Here is a 21,236-nt window from a genome sequence, read left to right as displayed (position 1 = left end):
GGGGTATAGCAGCCCACTCAAAGTCTGAGTCCCTCACCAGTAGAATCACTTTGATCAATTACTTAACTTCTCCAAAGTGTAGTTTCCTCATTTGTAAAACGGGAATAATAACAGAATCTGCCTCATAGACTCTTCTGAGCAAAGAGTTCAGGGCCCAGGGCCAAACTCACAGCAAGTGCTCAATAAACATTACCTATCCTATGTGGCAGGTCACTTAACTTTTTTGGATGAGGTAATAAAAGGTAAGGATAAATGGTGTGTTAAAGACCCCAGTGAAATTCCAGTTCACTAAATGTAGCAGGCAGAATAATGGGCCCCACAAAGATGTCTGCATCCTGATCCTGGAATCTGTGACTGTGTTACTTTACATGGCAGAGGTAAATTAAGGTGGCATTGGAATTAAGGATGCTAATCAGCTGGAGGTAAACAAATAGAATAGGGCAGAACCTAAAGATGATGAGTATTAAAAATGTTTGGGCATGTAATTAATGAAGAACAAAAAGAGTTAAAAAGAGGTTTATTGAAAGTAAGTGAGATTACTTTGGATTATCTGGGTGGGCCCAATCGAATCGCACGGGTTCCTATAGTCTCAGGAGGAGGCAGAAGACTGGGACAGAGAAATGGGAAGTAAAAAGGATTCAACCTGCAGTAGCTAGCTTTGAAGATGGAGGAAGAGGGTTACAAGCCACGGAATGCTGAAGCCTCCAGCAGCTGGGAAGAGCCTTTAGCTGACAGCCAGCAAAACAGACCTTGGTCCTGTAAGTACAAGGAACTGAATTCTGCCAACAACCTGAATGAGCAGAATTCTCCCCTCGAGCCTCCAGAAAAGATTGCAGCCCTGCTGACACCTTGATTTAGCACCAGACTTCTGACCCACAGAGTGTAAGGTAATAAATCTGTGTTCCTTTAAGCCAGTAAATTGTGGCCATTTGTTATGGCAGCAGTAAAACACTAAAACACTGACAGGAAGACTCTTGACTGATGAGGTTAGGCCCTATGGCTCCCTTTTCCATCAGAAATTATCTTCTCAGGCAGAAGTGAAAATGTGCAGATGTCACATGACATCTATCATGGCTATCATGCTAGAGTCTGTCCATTTTATGTGTTTCTAACATGGATAAATTCATTTAATCATCAAAACAGCCCCCATGACCTACTACCCACATTTTCTAGAACTCTGAGCAATTTCCCAAGGTTTCCAAGATTCTAAGCGGTGGGACGGGGGCAGAGCCTGATGCCCCCCTCAACCTGCCCCTGCCCCTGGCCACTGGGCCACACTGCACTCTGGCTGGTCTGCCTTTTCTGACACCAAAAGGGTATGCTTTTCAAAAAAGGAGATGATCTTTTTTTTTTTTTCAGGATTTCTAACTTTTTATTTTGCTAAGTAATGATGTTTTTAAAAAAAGAAAAAAGAACATTCATCGTCTACTGCCTTTTTTTCGTTAAGAATTTTAAACAACGAAAACTACAAAGGGCACAAATTCAGAACGAATTTAGCTTTATGGAAAACCCACTACATTGTCCTTACTTTTATTTTATTGTGGTAAGAACACTTAACATGAAATCTACCCTCCTCACAAATTTTTGAGTGCACAATACAGTATTGTCAACTACAGACACAACGTTGTCAAGCAGATCTCTACAACTTACTCATTTCGCATAACTGAAACTTTATGCCTATTGAACAACTCCCCGTTTCCCCTTCCTACCCCAGAGCCCCTGGCAACCACCATTTTCTCTCTGCTTCTTTGAATCTGACTATTATAGATACTTCACATAAGTAGAATCATGATGCAGTATTTCTCCACTTGTGACTGGCTTATTTCAAAGATGACCATTTTTAAATCATTTAAAGCACATAACTTACAGCTAAACTGGACTGACTGTGTTTAGAAAGCTAAGGAATTTCAGATGGAGGAAGAGAAAGCAGGGCATATTTACTCAGGGTGGTAGCTGCTGCTTCCCTTTCATTTTCCTGCTGAGCCAGCAAGGGTCTGAATACAACTACTAGGAGCTCGGCTTCAGAAGTTCTGCTCAGTTTTCATGCTAGTAAGAGATTTTATAGTTCCTTATGTATTTTCCTGCCCTTTGAAGAATGAAGATTTTTCTTTTTAGCTACTGCTGGCCTCTAACAGTCATTCTATAATTCTTTGATAGTAACTTGTCATATTATTTTAAAACCTAGTGAAAACTGAACATGACATTTACTGAGACATACTGTTGTATTTGGCTGATTACAGGCCAACTCCAAAAGAGCCATTTGTGACCCTGGGGCCTGACACCCACAACTGGCCTCCATCTCTGATACTCAGACCTTGGGCTGGGACTATTCTGAAAGAGCTTCAAATTAGCGATGGACAATCAATAAATAGTCCCATGCTTTTATTAAGCAACTAGAATCAAGGAGTGAAAACCATAATGGAAAAAAATCAATAAATCAACTACATAAAAACTTCTGGGGACATGGTTCCATAGCGTAGCAGTTAGCACATCTGCTTTACATGTAGAAGGTCCTGGATTCACGCCCCAGCGGAGCCACGGTCCATGGTCTACGGCCATGCCACCTTGAACAAGCCCGATGTCTGATCTTGGAAGCTAAGCAGGGTTAGGCCTGATTAGTACTTGGATGGGAGACCACCTAGGAAGACCAGGTGCTGTAGGCATAAATAATAATAAATAATAAAAAAAAAAACTTCTGATCATCATTACTCAGCCATAAAAAAAAATCTTACTATTTGCAACGACATAGATGGACCTAGAGGGTATTATGCTGAATGAAATAAGTCAGACCGAGAAAGAAAAATACCATATTATTTCACTTACATGTGGACTCTAAAGAACAAAATAAACAAATGAAATAAAAACGGACTCATAGATACAGAGAACAAACTGGTGATTATCAGATGAGAGAGGGTTGGGGGGCTGGGTGACAAAGGTGAAGGGATTAAGTACAAATTGGTAGTTACAAAATAGTCATGGGTATGTTAAGTACAGCATAGGGAATACAGTCAATAATATTGTAATAACCATGTATGGTGCCAGGTGGGTACTAGACTTACTGGGAGGATTATTTCGTAAATTATATAAATGTCTAACCACTATGCCGTACACTGAAATTAATATAATATCAAATGTCAACTCTAACTGAAAAATTACAATTTAAAAATTTTTTAAAAACCCCACTTATCATCAAAAGACACCAAAACTGAAAAGACAAGCCTCAAATTGGGAGAAGACGTCTGCAAACATGTGACCAAAAATATTAGTATCTAGGAAAAAAAGACTCCTTATAAATCTTTAAGAGAAGGACAAATGACCTATACAAAAAGTGGCCAAAAGACATAAAAAGTCACTTCAAGAAGAAGAAACCAATAAACATGTGAAAAGATGCTCAACCTCATTAGTAATCAAGGAAACATACATTACAAAAACAGTGAGAAATTCTGGGACCATTTTGATAGCAAGGAAAGTATCACAGACTACTTGCGTCGTGTCAAAAGTACTCAGAGCCAACTCCTAGTAGCCAAAATGGGACCATTTGAACTTCAATAAGGATAAGAATTAGAAAGCATTCAAACCCAAATGTTTAAATCTACAAATTCATCATGATATTAAAAAAAAAACCTAATTGGTGACCTTCTGAAGATGAAAGGAAACCAATTCAATAAAACTGGATAAATAGAAAAAAATCAAGCATTTATCGTCTCTTTCTTATAACTGGATAACTAAATAGTAGATGAATGAAAGTGGTTCCTTATTAAACTATTCCAGCTAATATGTGAAAATGAAATGACAGAAGTAAAAAACACCATTTTCTACTCCTCAGTGAACCAATGGGTCTAGGCATTGAGCATCAACAGCCACTAACACCAAAAGAGCAAAGTAAAAACTAGACTTATGTGCCTATGCAGGTCTACAGCCTTGCCAACGGGATAAGACATGAAACTGATTAAGCAGCCTCTGGATCCAGCCACCAACGGAAATGCAGGGAATGCAGAGAAGACAGGAACTTGTTCAACTGAGTGCGTCTGAAGTGTACAATCAGCAAAACCCAAACTGTTGGAAACTTTATAGGTCCGACGTGCCAAGTTCTTTTAATAGATGCATGGTAAGGAAAATAAACGGATGAAAAGAGAGAGCCTGTAGATTAAAAGTGACTTAAAAGGCAAAAAGAAAAAAATGACTTAAAAGGCATGTGAAGTCAGAAATAATAGCAGGCAAGACTAAGGTGAGGGGGATAAATAAAGCCATAAAGACAGACAAGTTATTACTACATTCAGGGGCTTCTGGGGTGACTGGCAAAGTTCTATTTTTTTTTTTTGTCCTAGATGATGATTGCAAGGGTGTTTTCCTTATAATAATTTCCTTGGCTATAAAAAGAAATAAAAAGTTGTTGAAGGAAAGTACATAATTGGGCAACTGGGGGAATCGGAATATGAAATGTGTATTAGGTAATGTTTATGTAAACAGTGAAATGTCACCTTTCCTGAGTACAATAATGGTATATGATTGTATTAGTGAATGTCCATGTTCTTTAGACATGCTAAATTAGATACGGGTGGAAAGCACAATATCTACAACTCACTCTCAAATGGTTCTGAAAAATAAAATACCATGAGTATGTAAGCACCCACCTGTGTGTAAAAAGTGAATGTGGCAAAGTGTTAATCGGTGAATCTATGTGAAAGGCCTATTCATTGTAGCATTCCTGCAACTGTTCTGTGGTTTTAAAATTTTTTCCCAAAAAAAATGGAGAATAAAGTAAACCCACACCCCATCACGCACACACTCCACAATGAAAAACTACTTTAAAGCCAGCAGAGTGGCAAAAATAGAAATAACCACTTTGGAAACCTACTTGGCATCATCTAGCAAAAGTGATGTGCAGACCCCAAGAACCAGAAATTCCAAGCTAGAAAAACTCTCAATAAACCAAGACACAGACATAAAAATGCTCACAGCTCTGTGTGCAACAACAATACACTTAAAACCACCCAACCAGCCATTAACATAAGTATTTTCCCCAAGAAATACTTTATAGCAGTGAAAATGAATAAACCACAGCCATACATGGTCCATAAACATGTTAAGGGATCAAAATCAGTTACAAAATAATATACATAGCAAGATTCCATCTAGATAAACTCTTTATATGTGCTTTTTGATATATTTATATTAGAAAGGCAAAAAACAGGTAAGTTCAACTACAGTGTTTTAGAATATATACATCTGTGGTTAAACTAAAAGAAAAGTTTAAAGAAAAATAAGAGAATGAAAAACACAAAATTTTGGATAGTGGTTCTCTCTGGAGAGATGGAAGGGCCCATGGAGAACTTGGAAGGCATTGGTAATTTCCTATTTTAAAAGGTGGATGTGTGATTGGTATATGTATGGCCATATTGTTGAATTTTAAACTGTATATATAAAGTTGATCCTTGAGCAACACGGGTTTGAATCATGTGGGTCCATTCATATGTGACTTTTTTCAATAAATATCTGTACTGTTTTCAATCTACAGTTGGGAGTCCACGTATGTGGAGGGCCGACTGTATGCATTGATCTATGCTATTTTATACAGGGGACTTGAGCATCTGCAGATTTTGGTATCCATGGGGGTCCTAGAACCAATCCCCCAAGGATACCAAGGGACAACTAAATTTTGGGGGAGTCAAAAGTTAACCATGGATTTTGAACTGCGTGGGGGTTGGCACCCCTAATACCTGTGTTGTTCAAGGGTCCACTGTATGTTATATGTTCTTTTATCTCAAACAAAAACAATCCCTAGACCACCTTACAATGACAGTATTTCTGGACACGTCCAACTTTGCTTCACAGTTCTGACAAAGAGCTCACTTTAGCTGAAGCAGATAAATTCCTTTTAACTGACCAATGACAATGACTGAACTGAAAGACCACCTCATCTAAACTTTATTGGTAGAAGATTTAGTGCAAACATTTAGAATGAATTCCCAAAAGAGGAACAGGATTGGCAGAGCAGGAAAATGCCATACTTATTTAGAGTCTTTGAGAGTAATATAGCTCCATGGGAAATAATGTAATTGAGAACTGAGCCATCATTCATACCACTTAAAATTTCAGGGCTTTGTTTTAAATAGTGTCCACAAATTATTTACAACCAAAAGCATGTACATCTGTCACATCATTACAGTACAAATAATTATTAATTAGATTACACTTAATTGAGACTAATTGAGACTGTAACTGAAGCCTGACTTGAAAACCAATCTCCAAAAAGGCAAAGAAACAAAAACTTCTTTCATGAGGTGTCCCCCAATTCCCTTCGGAAAGACAGTTCCTGAGCCCTGAAAGATTCCCATTCCAGGGTAGCTTAAATCTTTGTTCTCATTAATAAAACCAAATCGAACAAAACAAAAACACTGAAACACACAAAATCCAACAAGAGGAGGGCAGGGAAATCAATGAAAACCAATTGCATTCCACTATCAAATCATTCCTGAACTCTAAGTATATTCAATCTTAAATTCATGGAGCCTTCTGCTGTTTTTCATTTAAGCCTTGTGCTAAATGTTTAAGTAGTTAACATTGATTTTATTACCTTCTTCTGAGAACAGACAGCTGTCAGGAAAATTATGCTTTGAGAGTAAACGAATGGAAGAACACTAAGTTCTCAATGACTCGGAAGAGGGCAAGGGCACAGCCGACTAGAGAAAGAAATGCAGACATCTTTACTCTCTCACTCCACAAACGTTCTCATATAAACGTTAGTAGCTTTAATATTTAACGTTTTCAAATGGCCATGAAGTGCTGGCCTATTCAACTTGCATTCCAACCACAGTCCTGTTGCTTCCAGACTGGGCTGAATCAGAGCAGAGAAAGGTAATTCCGAGCAGGTGGCTGGGACGGGGACCCCCCCTTGGCTTTGGTGCGCATGTGTCTGCCACCCTAACACAGTCAGCGCTCAGAACTGAGGCTGAGTTTCACTTTCCGCGTTTCTTTCTAGAGCTGTGTAGAGCTTCCCCGACATTCTAGTATTTTCTTTCCCATATAAAACTCGATGCGGACTTAAGGAATTTTTTTCAACAGGAAAGGAAGCTTCCAAAGAAAATGTTGAGAAATGAAAATAAAATGAGTATTCTTTAAAAAGGGATTGCCAAAGGCCACTTGATATTAATACAGAACTTCTTACTTCGGAGCTAGTTTAAACAGGCTCCATTGAGACTAATTCCTTTAGAAACCATCGATACAAAAATTAGTCAAGATTTCACTGGAAGATTGTTGATGTATACAATGAGGAGGGCTCTTATTTATTCTATAATATCACCTTCAAATTCCAATTCCAAATTCTGGATTTTAATTTTGAGACAGTTTATACTTTTTAAAAGAGTATTCTGATTTGGGATGACAGGAGTCAAAATGAACTTCCTTCAATTTACGCTGAAAAAGGTATGTTAACATAAGAATTTTAATTCTTCCTCAGAGAGTGCCTCTGAGTGTTTGGAAGAAACATGATGCCTTTTTCTGTACTCATTCTTCCTTATCAGTGGAAAGAGAAAATTCCAGCAAATACGGGCAATATCCAATCAGCAATGTGACTGTGAGAAGAAATGAAAGATGACACCTCCTTACTACAGCTAGTTACACAACCTCCTCCCTCTGCCGCTTGTCTACCAGTCAGCACAGAGAACGTGGTCTGTAGCTGGTGGTGGCTGGTCGCCAGCATGCCATGGCTCACACCCTTAAACTGGGCCAAGAAGGGGATGGACCGATACAGTATTCCTAAAGTAAAGAACAGAGCTTATGATACACGAAATAGCAAGAGGAATCTTGGTTATTTGTCTTTTTCCTGGGAGCACAGTATGTTCCCTTTGAACCAAGTTTCCATAAAACTTTCAGATAAAATGCTGCACTTTGAGCAAATTATAAATACCTTTAAAATTATGGTCTAAGACTGCACTTTGAGCAAATTATAAATACCTTTAAAATTATGGTCTAAGACTGCAGTAGAATGCATTGTATAGTCACCACTTATTCAGCCCTGCTGCTAACAAGCAAAAGCAAGTTCTATTGCTCTTCCAGTAAAGGCCACCATAGAAATTGGAGGTAGAGATACAACAAATAACAAACAGAAAAAGCAAGCTTGAGCAACAGGGTTATCGAAAATTTTACAAAACCCTAGAGAAAGCACACATTTAAACCAAAAGGAAGATAATGAAAAAGATCTTTCTCACCTTTTGAAAGTTCTCCTTCCACAAATCTTCTATGACTATGTATCCTTGTAAACCCCAGTCATATAATTTCTCCCCACTGACCTTGAAATAAACAAACAAAAAGATCCATTGTTAGTTCATACATGACTGGTAAGGCAGAGAATTTTCCATTTTCCTTTTTCTGGTTTTCAATAGAGCTGTGTTTAAGCGTATAACGACTACAGAAGTCTTGGGACATGTGTATGTACACATTAAAACTGTGTATAGTGTGCAAATAAAAATAGTAAGAATGCAAAATAAAAAGAAAAGTAGGTTGGCTGTGTACAGTTATCATTTACAACGGTACGCCATCAATCAGGTGTATATTTCAAACTTTCACAATTTCAAGGGGAAAAAAATGTAGGAGATCACTGCTGATAAAAGAAATTCCTGAAAATCATACACAGAAAGAAGGCTTCTACCTATCGCATTAAGAACCAACCATGTCACATTTGCCAAGCTGAAAATCATTTATTTTAGGGGCTTAGGTAAAATATCGGTGAACCCAATGAAGATGCTCGCAGTTTTCCCAAGTCCCCCAAAACATAAAATCTTTGAGTTTCTACAGGGATTTGCCTCCTGATCCAAAATCCTTTCTATAACACCCCAAGAGGTAGGCCCATGGTCAGAGAATATTTTGGGGCCAGGGGGTTCACTACTTTAAAAGGCACTTATCTACCTTTGGCTAGCTGGCTTTAATGGTTGGAAACATTTTTTAAAGTATTGAGCTGTCTTTAAAAAAAATGCTTCCACCTAGAGGTTATTATGCTGAGTGAAATAAGTCAGATAGAAAAAGATAAATATCATATGATTTCACTTATATGCAGAATCTAAGGAACAAAAAGAACAAACTAATCAAAAACAGACTCGCCAATATAGTGGACAATTTGGTGACAAGAGAGGGGCTGGGGGGCTGGGAGAATGGGGTGAAGGGTTAAAGAAGTACAAATTAGTAGTTGATAGTTGAGCACGGGGATGGGGAGCACGGCATAGGGAATGCAGTTAGCACTATATGTTGGCTAGGTGGAGGGCCAGGGGAGGGAGGAAGCAATTGGGGGGATCATTTTATGAACTATATAGAAGTCGAACCAATGTATTGTATACTTGAAACTAATTAAAATAAATGAATAAATTTTAAATAAAAAAAAAATGCTTCCAGTAATTTCCATACATTGGTCTTACTTATAACAAAGAATGTCGATTGGTCTTTCACATGACAGTACTTCCAAGTTGTGAACGCAGTTATTATTCTCTTCCTAACTTTTATAATAATTTATCCATATAGAGCATTTTAGTTTACAAAGCACATTCACATGAATTATCTCTATTCTAATATAACAACCCTGTGTGGTAAGTAGGCAAAGATTATAAGGAAATATTCAGAGGCCAAGTGACTTGTCTAAGGTCATGGTGCTAGTAAATCCAGTGGTCGTTGCAACACGCTGTTTTCTTACGAATTATATTCTTCCAGTTGCTCTAACTGTTCTTAAATAATGATATGATATGACTCTTGGACCCATACGTAGACATTTTGACCATTTACCATGTATATGGCATTGTTTTCAGTGTTATAAATTTCTGAGAGGAAAACAACATTTGCCATCATTTTAAGGGTTTTCTTATGGTACTTTTATCCAAACACTACTGAACACAAAAAAGGACATAAGTGGTTAAGAGGCTCATCCAAGCTCAACGAATTCATAAAGAAAAAAAAAAACAGCACAAAACTTAAAACTATGAATTAGGAACTAAATGACACTAAAACAATACCAGAAAATCTTTTTCAATCGCTGATTATTTTTTTATTGTGGCAATATACACATAAGTTTCATAAAATATTATTAACCAATGTCACCCCAATAATTTTAATAATAAAAATTTACCATTTTAACCATTTTTAGGTGTACAATTCTATGGTACTAAGCATATTCACCATGTTATGTAACCATCACCACTCCCCATTTTTGGAACTTCTTTGTCATTCCAAACAGATCACTAATGTTTTATACCTCATGAAAGTAAAGTTAATTGTTTTTTTCTGGCTTACTCTACAAAATAAAAGACAAAACTCCTTCCACTGACCACTGACTTAAAATAAGTTAGAATACAAGTGAGATGTGCATCCTACTATCTTGGTTGTGAATACAAAAGATCTTTTGTAACATATGCTGTGACATATGAGATTAAAAAGTCCTCTTCTAAGGAGGGAAGCTATCTATGCTGCCTAACCAGCAGCCAGGGGTCTCCCATTTCTCCCCACCCTATCCATTCACTGCTTAAACCATAACAAACTGACATGATGTTAGATTATTTTTATGCTCTAGAGCAGGTAGACGTGATTCACTATTCCTGAGCTGGGGCTGACGTGGGGAGATAAATGTTAATGTTTGCCTCCAGGACTGCTATAAACAATGTCAAGCCCATGCAAGAAAGACCTTACTGGCATTTGCCACCCAAGTCATCAATTATCCACAGCTGGAGCCACTGGAATCCCAACTACAACTGAAGCACGATCAAGGACTCTAGACTCAATCCTGTCAGGAGGACTCTAGGGAGCTCAGTGTCACGTTGGTCTGGCTCAGAGCCCAATTCTGGTGACAGCACTGCTGCTCCTCCTGGGACTGAGTCTCCGAGTGATGTAGCAGTTCTGGCAACTGGGTCCATGTCTATAAGCTGTCAAGGGACTCAAAACCCAGAGTCTTCCTTGCTCTTTTCAGTTTTGCAAGGGACTCTATATGTAGAGTCCCACTAAGTCCAGAAAACACTGCCCTGAAGGAGTCTAGTCCATATCAGTGGTTCTCAAATATCACAGGCATTAAAACCCCATGGAGGGCTTGCTAAAACAGACTGCCGGCCCTAACCCTCAGAGAGTCTCAGTCAGTAGATCCAGGTTGGGGCCTGAGAATTTGCATTTCTGTTTTACAAATTTTAAAAAAATGTTATTTATTTTTATTCAAAAGAATTTGTTTCCCTATCACAAAAATTAGATAACCACACCACCGATGGCAGCAAAGTCTGTAGAGTTATATTGATGGTGTAATGTTCACTGGGTATTCTCAATATCCCAAAGGTTATAAAGGAGGGAAAAAAGTAAAAGTAAAAGAAAAAATACTCAAAACAAATACGAAACCCATGAGGACTATGGGGAGAGACAAGACATGACACTTTGTTTTCTCTCATTATCAGCTGCAGATGTATTTCAACAAGATCAAGTACAATTTAACTTGAGTAAACCCTTCAGACCAATTCTAGCACCTTAACTGTACCCTGTTAGCATTTTTCATTTGCCCACATGGTTAGTTTCTGCAGGTTCCATGAGAATTAGCATTTCTAATAAGCTCCCCAGTGATCTTGATGCTGCTGGTCCAGGGACCACACTTTGAGACCTAATGGTCCAGCTCTTATGGACTGAATTGTATCCCCCAAAATTCATATGTTGAAGCCCTAACCCACAATGTGACTATATTTGGAGATAAGGCCTTTTAATATTAAATGAGGTGACAAGGGTAAAGTTCTAATCCAATATGACTGGTGTCACTACAAAACGAGGATGAGACACCAGGGATGTGCACACACATTGAAAAGGCCATGTGAAGACACAGTGAGAAGGCAGCCATCTGCAAGCCAAGGCAAGAGGCCTCAAGAGAAAGCAACCTTGCTGACACTTTGATCTTGGACTCTTAGCCTCCAGAACTGTGAGAAAATAAATTTCTGTTGTTTAAGTCCCACAGTCTGTTGTGTTTCATTATGGCAGCTCGAGCTGACTAAGACATCAGCTTTAAGCCATGCTGCTTGCCACTGTGTCCTACTTGCCAGGATGTCATCGAGCTGAGGCCTGAAGGGTAAAAAAGGAATGGCCAACTAAGAGGCCTGAGAAGGGTGTTCCCAGAGGAGGACTGCATTCCCCGAAGTCCCCAGCAAGGAAAGCGAGGCTGCTGCCAGGACTGAGAGAAGTCACAGAGAGCCAAGCGCAGGCCTGTGCCTGCAACTCCAAGAAGGGTTGTGAGTAGATACGCCGTACTGAGAATGACCCGTAACTACCAGCTTTGGAATTTGAGTCCCTAAACTTCCATGTCAATACGGAAAAAAGGTATCTTAAGTTTTCTTTTATTAATATTCAAATTAGTGTGCATTCTCTGAATACAGGCATGATTGGAAGGAGGCCAGAACTTAGGTATATAGTGGAGAAAAACATTAAAATTTGCTGTATTCATTTATATGTGCAAAAAAGTCTGGCGTTATAAAAGTTACAAAATGAAATAAAATTAAGCATTAAACTCATACGTACATAAGCAAGAACGAGGGACATCCCAGCTTACTGGGTGTAACTTACCTGCGCAAATATGATGGCTTGTTGTGGATAATAAAGAGAGGCAGCTAATCCCATGAAAGTAGGTGGATACACCAACTTCTTTATTTTTGAACCTATTAAATAAAAGGTTGCAGACCATCAGATGATTCCGTCTTTACCATCACAATTTGCCTGTACATCTAACACTGAATAAGATTTCTTTGGTCCTAGACTGACAGAGAATGTGCCTAATAGCATCAAAGGAACCAAAAAAGACCGCTACATTTTCATAGCTTCAGTGAGATAGAATTCACACAACCTATTTAAAGTGTACAATTCAATGGCTTTTACTGTATTCACAGAAGTTTGCAACCATCACCACAATCAATTTTAGAATATTTTCTTCACTCCCAAAAGAAACCCTATATCCAATAGCAGTTGTCCTCCAATTCCCCCATCGCACCCAGGCCTAGGGAACCACTAATCTACTTTTCATCTCTACGAACCTGCCTACTCTAGACATTTCATATAAATGGAATTATATAATACGCGGTCCTTGTGTCTGGCTTCTTTCATCAGTACAAGGTTTTTAAGAGAACCACCACTTCTAATGAAGCAGAAAAAAAGATCGTTTTGAAAAGAAAACTATACATTATGTTGATTTCTAAGGTTTATATTGTTTTATAGTAAACTGGCTTCCTATTTAAACACTGAACACAAATATTCCTCTCCTCTTTTTTCTAATACTCCATGATAATAACAGTAAAAGAATAAAATACAGATAATAAACCCATGACAACAAAAAAAATGTGTGAAGGGGTCACTGACAGGTAAGAAGTATCAACCAATTTTCAGAAAATGGAGAGTGAACAGGAGCAAAGAGGACACGCAGCCTTATAGTCCCAAGGAGGGGCTGCAGTGGAGGAGGAGGCGGAATGGCCCTGGCAGCCCAGAAATGGCAGGTATTGTGGAGGGTGGAGAGGGCAACCAGAGATCAAGACAGGGACAAATGCAAGTCCTGTGAGTGGACTAACTGACCTTCTCTTTCCCCCATGCCATCCCAGTGCAAAACTGCTTGTGGCCAGGCATCTTTCCAGGCAAATTTAAAAACTGGACGAGATATCTCTAAAGAAATGTCATGGATTTTCTGTTGAGAAGCAAGATGGCCGGGGGTGTGCGCATGCCTGTAAGCACCTGAGAGTAGAACCTTTCTCAAGTGGGCACTGGGTGTTGGCGCCCCCGCTTGGTAAGGTCAGTTCCCGTACGGCTCACCCTGAGGTCGAACCTGCCTGCTAGCGAGCCCCATCTATGCATAAAAAATTCTTATTGGCATTTCAATCACTTTATTCTTAAACATGATTGTACAACCAAGGATCACTAGTTATTTGAGGAAAGCCAGCAACATAAAAGAGAAGATCGCAATAAGCAAGAAGGAAAAAGAATGACCCCATAGGAAACAGAAGAACTTAAAAAACAAAACTAAACCCATAATTAAATATCATTGAATACAAGAAGGTACTACATTAAAAGAAAAAAGAGTTCTAGGAAAAAAAGAATATTCAGAGAACAAGAAAGAGCTCTTGGAAATGACCAAGTGAAAAAATCAAAAGGAATAAAATAAAATAACCAAGAAACTATAAGAGACACATAAGGTCAGTTTAAACAGCTCAATTGCTAATATGAGTTCAGGAAGGAAAAAGAACCAGAGTACACTTTCAAAGAAATACAAGATAGATATCTTCCTACAGCTGAAGGCTACAAGCCACCAAAATGCCCAACCAGGAATGAAACAACTGCATGCAGTCACAGCACCATGGAAGTTCAGAACACTGAAAACTAAGAGAAGACCCTCAAAGCTTCTGGGAGAAAAAAATAAATCACTTCAAAAGGAACAAGCCTGCAGACTAGCTGCTAGAACACATGATGCTAGAAGATGTGGCCTTCGAAGTTTTAACGGAAAACAAACTCTATGCCCAACCAAACTATCACTTGGTATGAGGGCAGAAAGTAATTTTCAGACTTGCAAGGACTTAGGAAGCTTACTTCCAACACAGGCTCTTTTGAAAGTGACTTAAATAGGTAGTTCAACAACATGGCAGAGCAAACCAAGCAGATGATGACAAAGAACCTGGAAAAGGAAGGGGGCGGTTAACCCCAAGGGAGTGTGGAGACACATCCCAAAACAACAGCTGTGTTGAGTCCCAATCCAGACTGGGAGAGGATGTGCAGCCCTGGGGAAAGGAGAACTGACTGAATAGAGAGCAAGATGGAGAGCTGGGAGAAACGTGAGAATGAGATTAATAAAATGGGTAGAGGATGAAACAGGAGAATACACTCGAAATGCACTTGACACAAGAAACAGTCTCCATTGAAAAGCACAGGGTTTTTACATGGGATGCAGACAGGTGCTTGCACAATGTATGTTACTAACATAGTCAGAACAATGTAAGTGCTGCTTTATTGGTTTTAAACTTTAAACAGACAAATCCCCAAAGCTGGAACTAGGGTTACAGAGAGAACAGACTATTAATAAATCTGTTTCTATCCCTGTCTTATTGCCTTTATTAAAAGGATATAATTACTCCAGAAGAGAAAAGCCCTTTACACCCATGGGATCTCACCTGTATACTTGAAGCTTTAAGCAGCTAGGCAGCTCACAGAGGCAAAGACCAGGTCAAGGGCAGCAAACCTGCCAACCAGTCACTTTTCACTCCTCTAGGGAAAGCTGATAAGCAGCAGATCGTGGGCCTCCAGCTCCTACTGGTTCACACAGTAAGTGGGGGGCCCCAGAACTTCAGGAAGGAAGTGTAACCTCCCGCCTCCACCATCTCCATGCCCACACCTCCCAAGAAGTCAGTGGTCTGGGCTGTAACTATTAGCATTGCCAGAGGGGAACCACTGGCTGCCAGACCTGGGGGGAGCCACCAGAGGGCAGCAATAGTGGGCAATGACCACCTGCCATCTTTGAGGGGCCTAGCTGGGCCCACTTCCTCTGAATGGTCATCCTCTCACCTCAGTCGTGGCCATCCTCATCAACTGAGGCAGACTACCTTAGCAGATATGCTCAAAGGACCCTACCATATGATCCAGCAAACCTTCTTCTAGGTATATACCCAAAGGAAATGAAATCAGTATCTCGAAGAGATATCTGAACTCCCATGTTCACTGGAGCACTATTCACAACAGCCAAGATATAGAAAAAACCTAAGTGTCAGAAAATGGATGAATGGATAAAGAAATTGTAGTATCTGTATATAATGGAATACTATACAGCCTTAAAAAAGGAGAGCCTGCCATTTGCAAGAACATGGATGAACCTAGAGGACATTATGCTAAGTGAATAAGCCAGACAGAGAAAGAAAAATACTGCCTGATCTCACTGATATGATCTAAAAGAGTCATATATATAGAAGCAGAGAGTAGAAGGGTGGTTACCAGGGGTGGGGAGGTGGGGGAGGGAGAGATGTGGGTCACAGGGCACAAAGTTGCAGTTACACAGGATGAATCAGTCTAGAGGTCTAATGTGCCTATAGTTAATATGGAATCTTGGAAATTTACTAAGATAGGAGACTGCAGGTGCTCTCATCACAAAAAAAGGTAATTATGTGGGAAGATATGTTAATCAGCTTGACTGTAGTAATCACTTCACTATGCATATACATATCAAAATATGTTGTACACCTTAAATATATACAATGTCTATTTTAAAAATTAAAAAAAATACATGAATTAAATGTTAGACTGAAAAAAAAAAAAGAAACCCTACCAGGAGGGAATTTTGAGCCCATTCTGCTGCCGCCGACACAGGGGACCATCTACCAGGAGGGGCGTGCAAATTACTCAGGCCACCCATAAACACACCTACCATCCACTTGTCCTGCTGAGTGACCTCTCTGTTCACCTCAGGCCCTTCTACCTCAGCGGCCATAGAAAAAGGCCTGTTGCTGAGTATACATGTGTGGGTGTGTACGCAGTTGCATACTTTTTTGAAAAAGGTTTTATATTCTTTTAATACTGAGCCCTCACAGTAAAAGGAAAATGAGAAAGGAACAAATAAACAAACAAGCAAACAAAAACAAAGGAATAGGACCCTTGGTAGTGTGTGTCCTTATGCTGCTGTTCTGTCCAGAAGAGCGCAGTCCCCAGTCGTCCTCGGGATGGTCACCCCAGTGGATGTGCAGGGGATAAACACTCAACAGTGCAGGAACATATGCACGTATGGCGCAGCGAGTTTTCTTTAGGGCTGCAAGACTCCCCCACATGCTCTAACCATGGAGAGGGAGGGGAAAGCTCATCTCGCCTGATTCCTTAACACTGGCCAAGATTCCAACACCTGGCCCTGGGACCTTCATAAATTCCAAACACTCAAACACTACCTAAAGAAGATGGGAATGCTTTTCTGGACAGCTTTACAGAAAGGAGGGAGGAAAGAAGTTTGGGGGGAAAAGCTGGTTCAACTATTTCACAAGTCGATTACTAGAAATGAACTCTAAATTTAATTCTTATATATTCTGCACAAGATAGGAGAAGGGCACGGAAACCCCCACAGGCGTTCACCCTACAGGTTGGGGAAGCGGCATTAGCACAGCATTTCTCCAGAATCTAGACATGGTTAAGGCATGTATAGCAAAGGGTTTTAAAATCAGAGGAATGAGTTCCAAACAAGTCTGTATAGTTATCATTAATGGAGGTCTGATTACAGGATTCATAAACTTTCTATTTTAGAAATGTTTGTAAAGTCTGAATTTTACAATCAGTGAAACTTGATTATAGTGAAGTATTTTATCATCCTTCATTTCCTATGAATGTTTTATAATCCAACAGGGTAGTGTTTTTAAGTTGACATTTGTTAGTTTTTAATTTCAAGTGTTTTAAATTTTTTACATCATCACTACTGAAGCTCCAACACATCAAAAAATTAATAAAATCTCTATGAAATCACTGTTTTACCTACTGTGATTAATAACCTAATCTTAATAGTGAAACTTGGGAACAGGGTCTCAGGTATGACAGACTTTGGTTAACAAAAGTTAACTCTTTTTCCAAGAGCGACAGTAATTTGATCAAGTAAATGTGCCTATAAATGATAACTACTCTTTTTTTCAACTAAGAGTATACAATTTCATTTTATTTTATTTTTTTACAATTTCCATATATGCTTAAAATCAAATATACTGGAGATAACAACTATAACAATTATATTATTTTAAGAAGGCCATATTCAGGATCCAATTCATTATTCTGAAAACTAGTAAATGAAAAGAACCAAATATACGTCTTACCTTTCCCTTATGAATGGTTTAAAAAACACACATACAAAATTGTACCTACCTCTGGCCAAAAGGAGCCCGACAACACCAGCAAAACCAATAACACCAAGTCTTGGAAGAAATCCAGGAGGTGCGTTTTGGAGATATTCATAGCTGTCTACAATAGAGTCAGACCAGGAAACAGTTCCATAAATTGCTCATTAAAAAAAATCTTATATATAACTAGTATACATAGCATCAAATGCTTATCAAATAAAGTATTCTTAGCTTTCTGCTAATATGCTTCTTTTCAACACATTCTTTTTGTGTGATATATAAACATTTACTACTCACACAGCAAGTATTCAACTTTCAAACAATTTTGGTCTGACAACCTACTGACAATACAGAAATGTTAAATTACTTTCATATTTCTAAAGGCAACAGATCTGAATCAACTATTCACATGAAAGGAAATACAAATACAGGGCTATCCAAACTCTTGTTATCCGAACACACAAACACAGAATACCTTGGAGAGATTGAGGGTTTGGTTTCAGACCACCACAATAAAATGAGTCACATGAATTTTTTGGTTTCCCATGTATTAAGTAAGTGTGCAATGGCACTGTGTCTAAAAAACAATGTACATGCCTTAACTGCAAAAATACTTATTACTAAAAAACGCTAACCATCATCTGAACCTGTTGGAAAAACAGTGCCAACAGACTTGCTCAATGCAGGGTTGCCACAAACCTTCAATTTGTAGAAAAATGCAATATCTTCAAAGTGCAATAAAACGAAGCAAAATAAAATGAGGTATGCCTGTAGATTTGGATAAATCTATCCCTCTCTGAAGCTTTGCTGCTTGTTCTCTGAAACTCAGGAACCAAATACATTAGAGTCAGGGAAAAAATATCCTTTGCCATCTGAACTCATTATTCAAACTAAAGAACAAAATAAATTTGAATAATGAAAGAAACTTGTAATACAAGTATATGTGGGAAATAGTCTCTGTTGATAGTGATATATAAAAATAAACGCAACACATGAGCCTATTTGCCACTCCCGAACATGCCTTACACCTCATTCGCATGATGCTGCCTCTCCTCTCTTCTCCAATGGGCCAATCCCACCAAATAACAGCCAGCTCTTAAGTCCTACCTCCTCAGAAAAGCCTTTCCTATGCTCATCAGCCCACACCCTCTAAAGTCCCATCACATTTATTCTCTACACCATCATTTGGTACCTAATTCTACAGCGCCTTGTGTTTAATTAATCAGGGGTCTATTTTATATCTCCTCGAGGAGAACACCCACTCCTTAATGGCGGATCCCTTAGACTTATATATTACTTTCCTCAGTGATAATAGTAGATGTTCATTCAACAGATAATTTATTAAAAACGCTGCTAGAAGGTAAAAGATACTGAAAGAATTAACAAATAAATTTCAGCTTTAGGTCAAAACTTAAAAAGCCTTCACATCTCTTTCTCAACCTCATTGTCAGCACTCCCCATCTGCTTCCAGCTCCCGGCACATGGAACCTTGAGTCACACCTCCCAGCCTTGATCATGCGGTGCCCTCTGTGGAATGCTGTGTCCCGCCCCCACATTTTGGTGTGGCTAACTCTGTTCCTTCAAGATTCATCTCAGAAATCCTTCCCCGACTACTCCCGTCTCCCCAATCTCTATTAAACTAGTCTCCTTCCTTTGTACCTTTGATAGTGGTCTGTGACAGTCTCTGTGTTTGCACTAATATTGAATAATTTATTATATGCAGTGTTTGGGACCACTGTCTTAATCAGCCTCGATCTTCGACACCTGCCACGATGGTGACTTAACAAATGTATGTGGAACTGAATTAATTGGAATACTCAGTAATTCTCTCTCTCCAGAAAGAACCAGATACACACTAGTTTTCCTTTTCCTTGCTTCTTTGGGAAATGTGGTTATTGTTTTAAATACTACTATAGGGCTTGTATTATTGGTACTAATTCCTGTCTGGCCTCTTACTTATTTTGCCTTTAACCTAGTTTTAACTTTCTATCTTCCTGTCTGGGTCTTTTGAGACAATTTTCTACTTCCCTTTATTTTTGCCTACCAGCACGGTGTTTTCAATTTTAGGCATGCACACAGGATAGCCGCTAAGACAACAGATGGCCTTGGTGAGCTGAGCCAAAGTGGGTAAATCATAAAGAAATGAGAAAGAAGATATGCTACACGACTGCACTGAAGCCGAAGTCCAACTTCCAGTAACAGGTCTTGGCTGTGACTGCTGGGAAGTGAACTGACTGCCTAAGCAAACAACCATACAACTAACTCATCATACAGCAACGTTTCTTTTTAAGAGCCTGTGCCGTAACTATGAGTCCAAGAGAACTCTGCAAATAACGCCTACTGCTATGAATCAATGAGAAATGACAAGTGACAATGAAGAGAACTCCTCAGTCACAAATGTACAGATAAAAGATCAGGAGTTCTTTAGTTACCTCAGGTAAAACATGAAGGTAATAAAGTACCTGTCAGGGTTGTTATGAGGATTATGTATAAATCAATATTTTTAAAGCACTTAGCCTAGTTCTGGCACATAATAAGCACTAAGAAAGTGTTTGTGAAATTAATAAAATGAAGATGTTACTTATTAATGTACATGAATAATTTAAAGAACTGGTAGGCTATTAATGTGTGTCTTCAAATGAAAAATTTACTTATCTGGTAGTTTCAGGGGTATCAGCACATGAACACTCTACGATGATCTTCGCAAAAAATAAACTGTACTCATGTTTATTTCATTCCATCATGGAAACAGACACTTGTGAAAACAAGAGTTTGATTTGCTGAGATGCCCAATCAGGGGAATGAGATATATTACCAGGTCCTGACTGAGATTAGTCAAAACATAGACTGTGAACCTAGTTTATGAGTATATGTGTTAAGTGGATGTGCAAAATAAGGACAATAAAAATCAATGAAAAAAATGTAAGAGCATTACTGATTATGCAATAAAGCCTTTCCTAGGCACACCAACCCAGTTCCTTCCTGCCTCTAAACCGCTATAAAATTTATTAATAGCTGTGCAAAAGAGCTCTCCTGATTCTGAAAAGCTATTGTTGAGTTAGTGTGGGTTAGTGTGAGTTAGGGACTTGATTTAAAGGAAAAAACCTAGTGTATGTGCACTTGCCAGCCCAACGATCCTAAGGATATTGAAGAAATTTACCTGAGTGTGTGAGGACACTAATCCTCTGAAATCTGATGAAAAGGTTATCTTTCCAGAAAAATTTACCTAGCTCTAAAATTCTGTATACAATTTTAAGGAATTCGCAGAGCTCCTGGAGCCCATCCATGGAACCCCGATTAAATAGTTTGATGTTAAAAGAAACTGATTTTGCCTTATTAAAAATCAACTTACCTAATCCCCACTGAACCAAACTTTGCATCTTGGGCTCAGTTTGGGAATATATTTCCTAA

At 38.8% G+C, this 21,236-nt stretch overlaps 1 protein-coding gene and 1 pseudogene across 1 annotated transcript in view; one reads left to right on the top strand and one right to left on the bottom strand.

The window, feature by feature from the left end:
• APOO (apolipoprotein O) overlaps nucleotides 1-21,232 on the bottom strand; it is a 29,510-nt gene extending 8,278 nt beyond the window's left edge. Inside the window, exons 1-4 of the mRNA XM_039852258.1 lie at nucleotides 21,178-21,232; nucleotides 17,851-17,946; nucleotides 12,562-12,653; nucleotides 8,211-8,291 (exon numbers count right to left, since the gene is read on the bottom strand). Of these exons, the coding sequence (XP_039708192.1) occupies nucleotides 8,211-8,291; nucleotides 12,562-12,653; nucleotides 17,851-17,946; nucleotides 21,178-21,205 (297 nt within the window). The 5' untranslated portion in view covers nucleotides 21,206-21,232. The remainder of the gene's footprint in view (nucleotides 1-8,210; nucleotides 8,292-12,561; nucleotides 12,654-17,850; nucleotides 17,947-21,177) is intronic.
• LOC120594313 (uncharacterized) lies at nucleotides 2,548-2,663 on the top strand (annotated as a pseudogene).
• Nucleotides 21,233-21,236: the final 4 nt, after the last annotated feature.

This window comes from Pteropus medius, unplaced genomic scaffold (genome assembly GCF_902729225.1).
Source record: "Pteropus medius unplaced genomic scaffold, Ma_sr-lr_union100, whole genome shotgun sequence".
NCBI classification, from domain to species: Eukaryota; Metazoa; Chordata; class Mammalia; order Chiroptera; family Pteropodidae; genus Pteropus; species Pteropus medius.
This window is presented reverse-complemented; position numbering and strand designations above follow the sequence as displayed.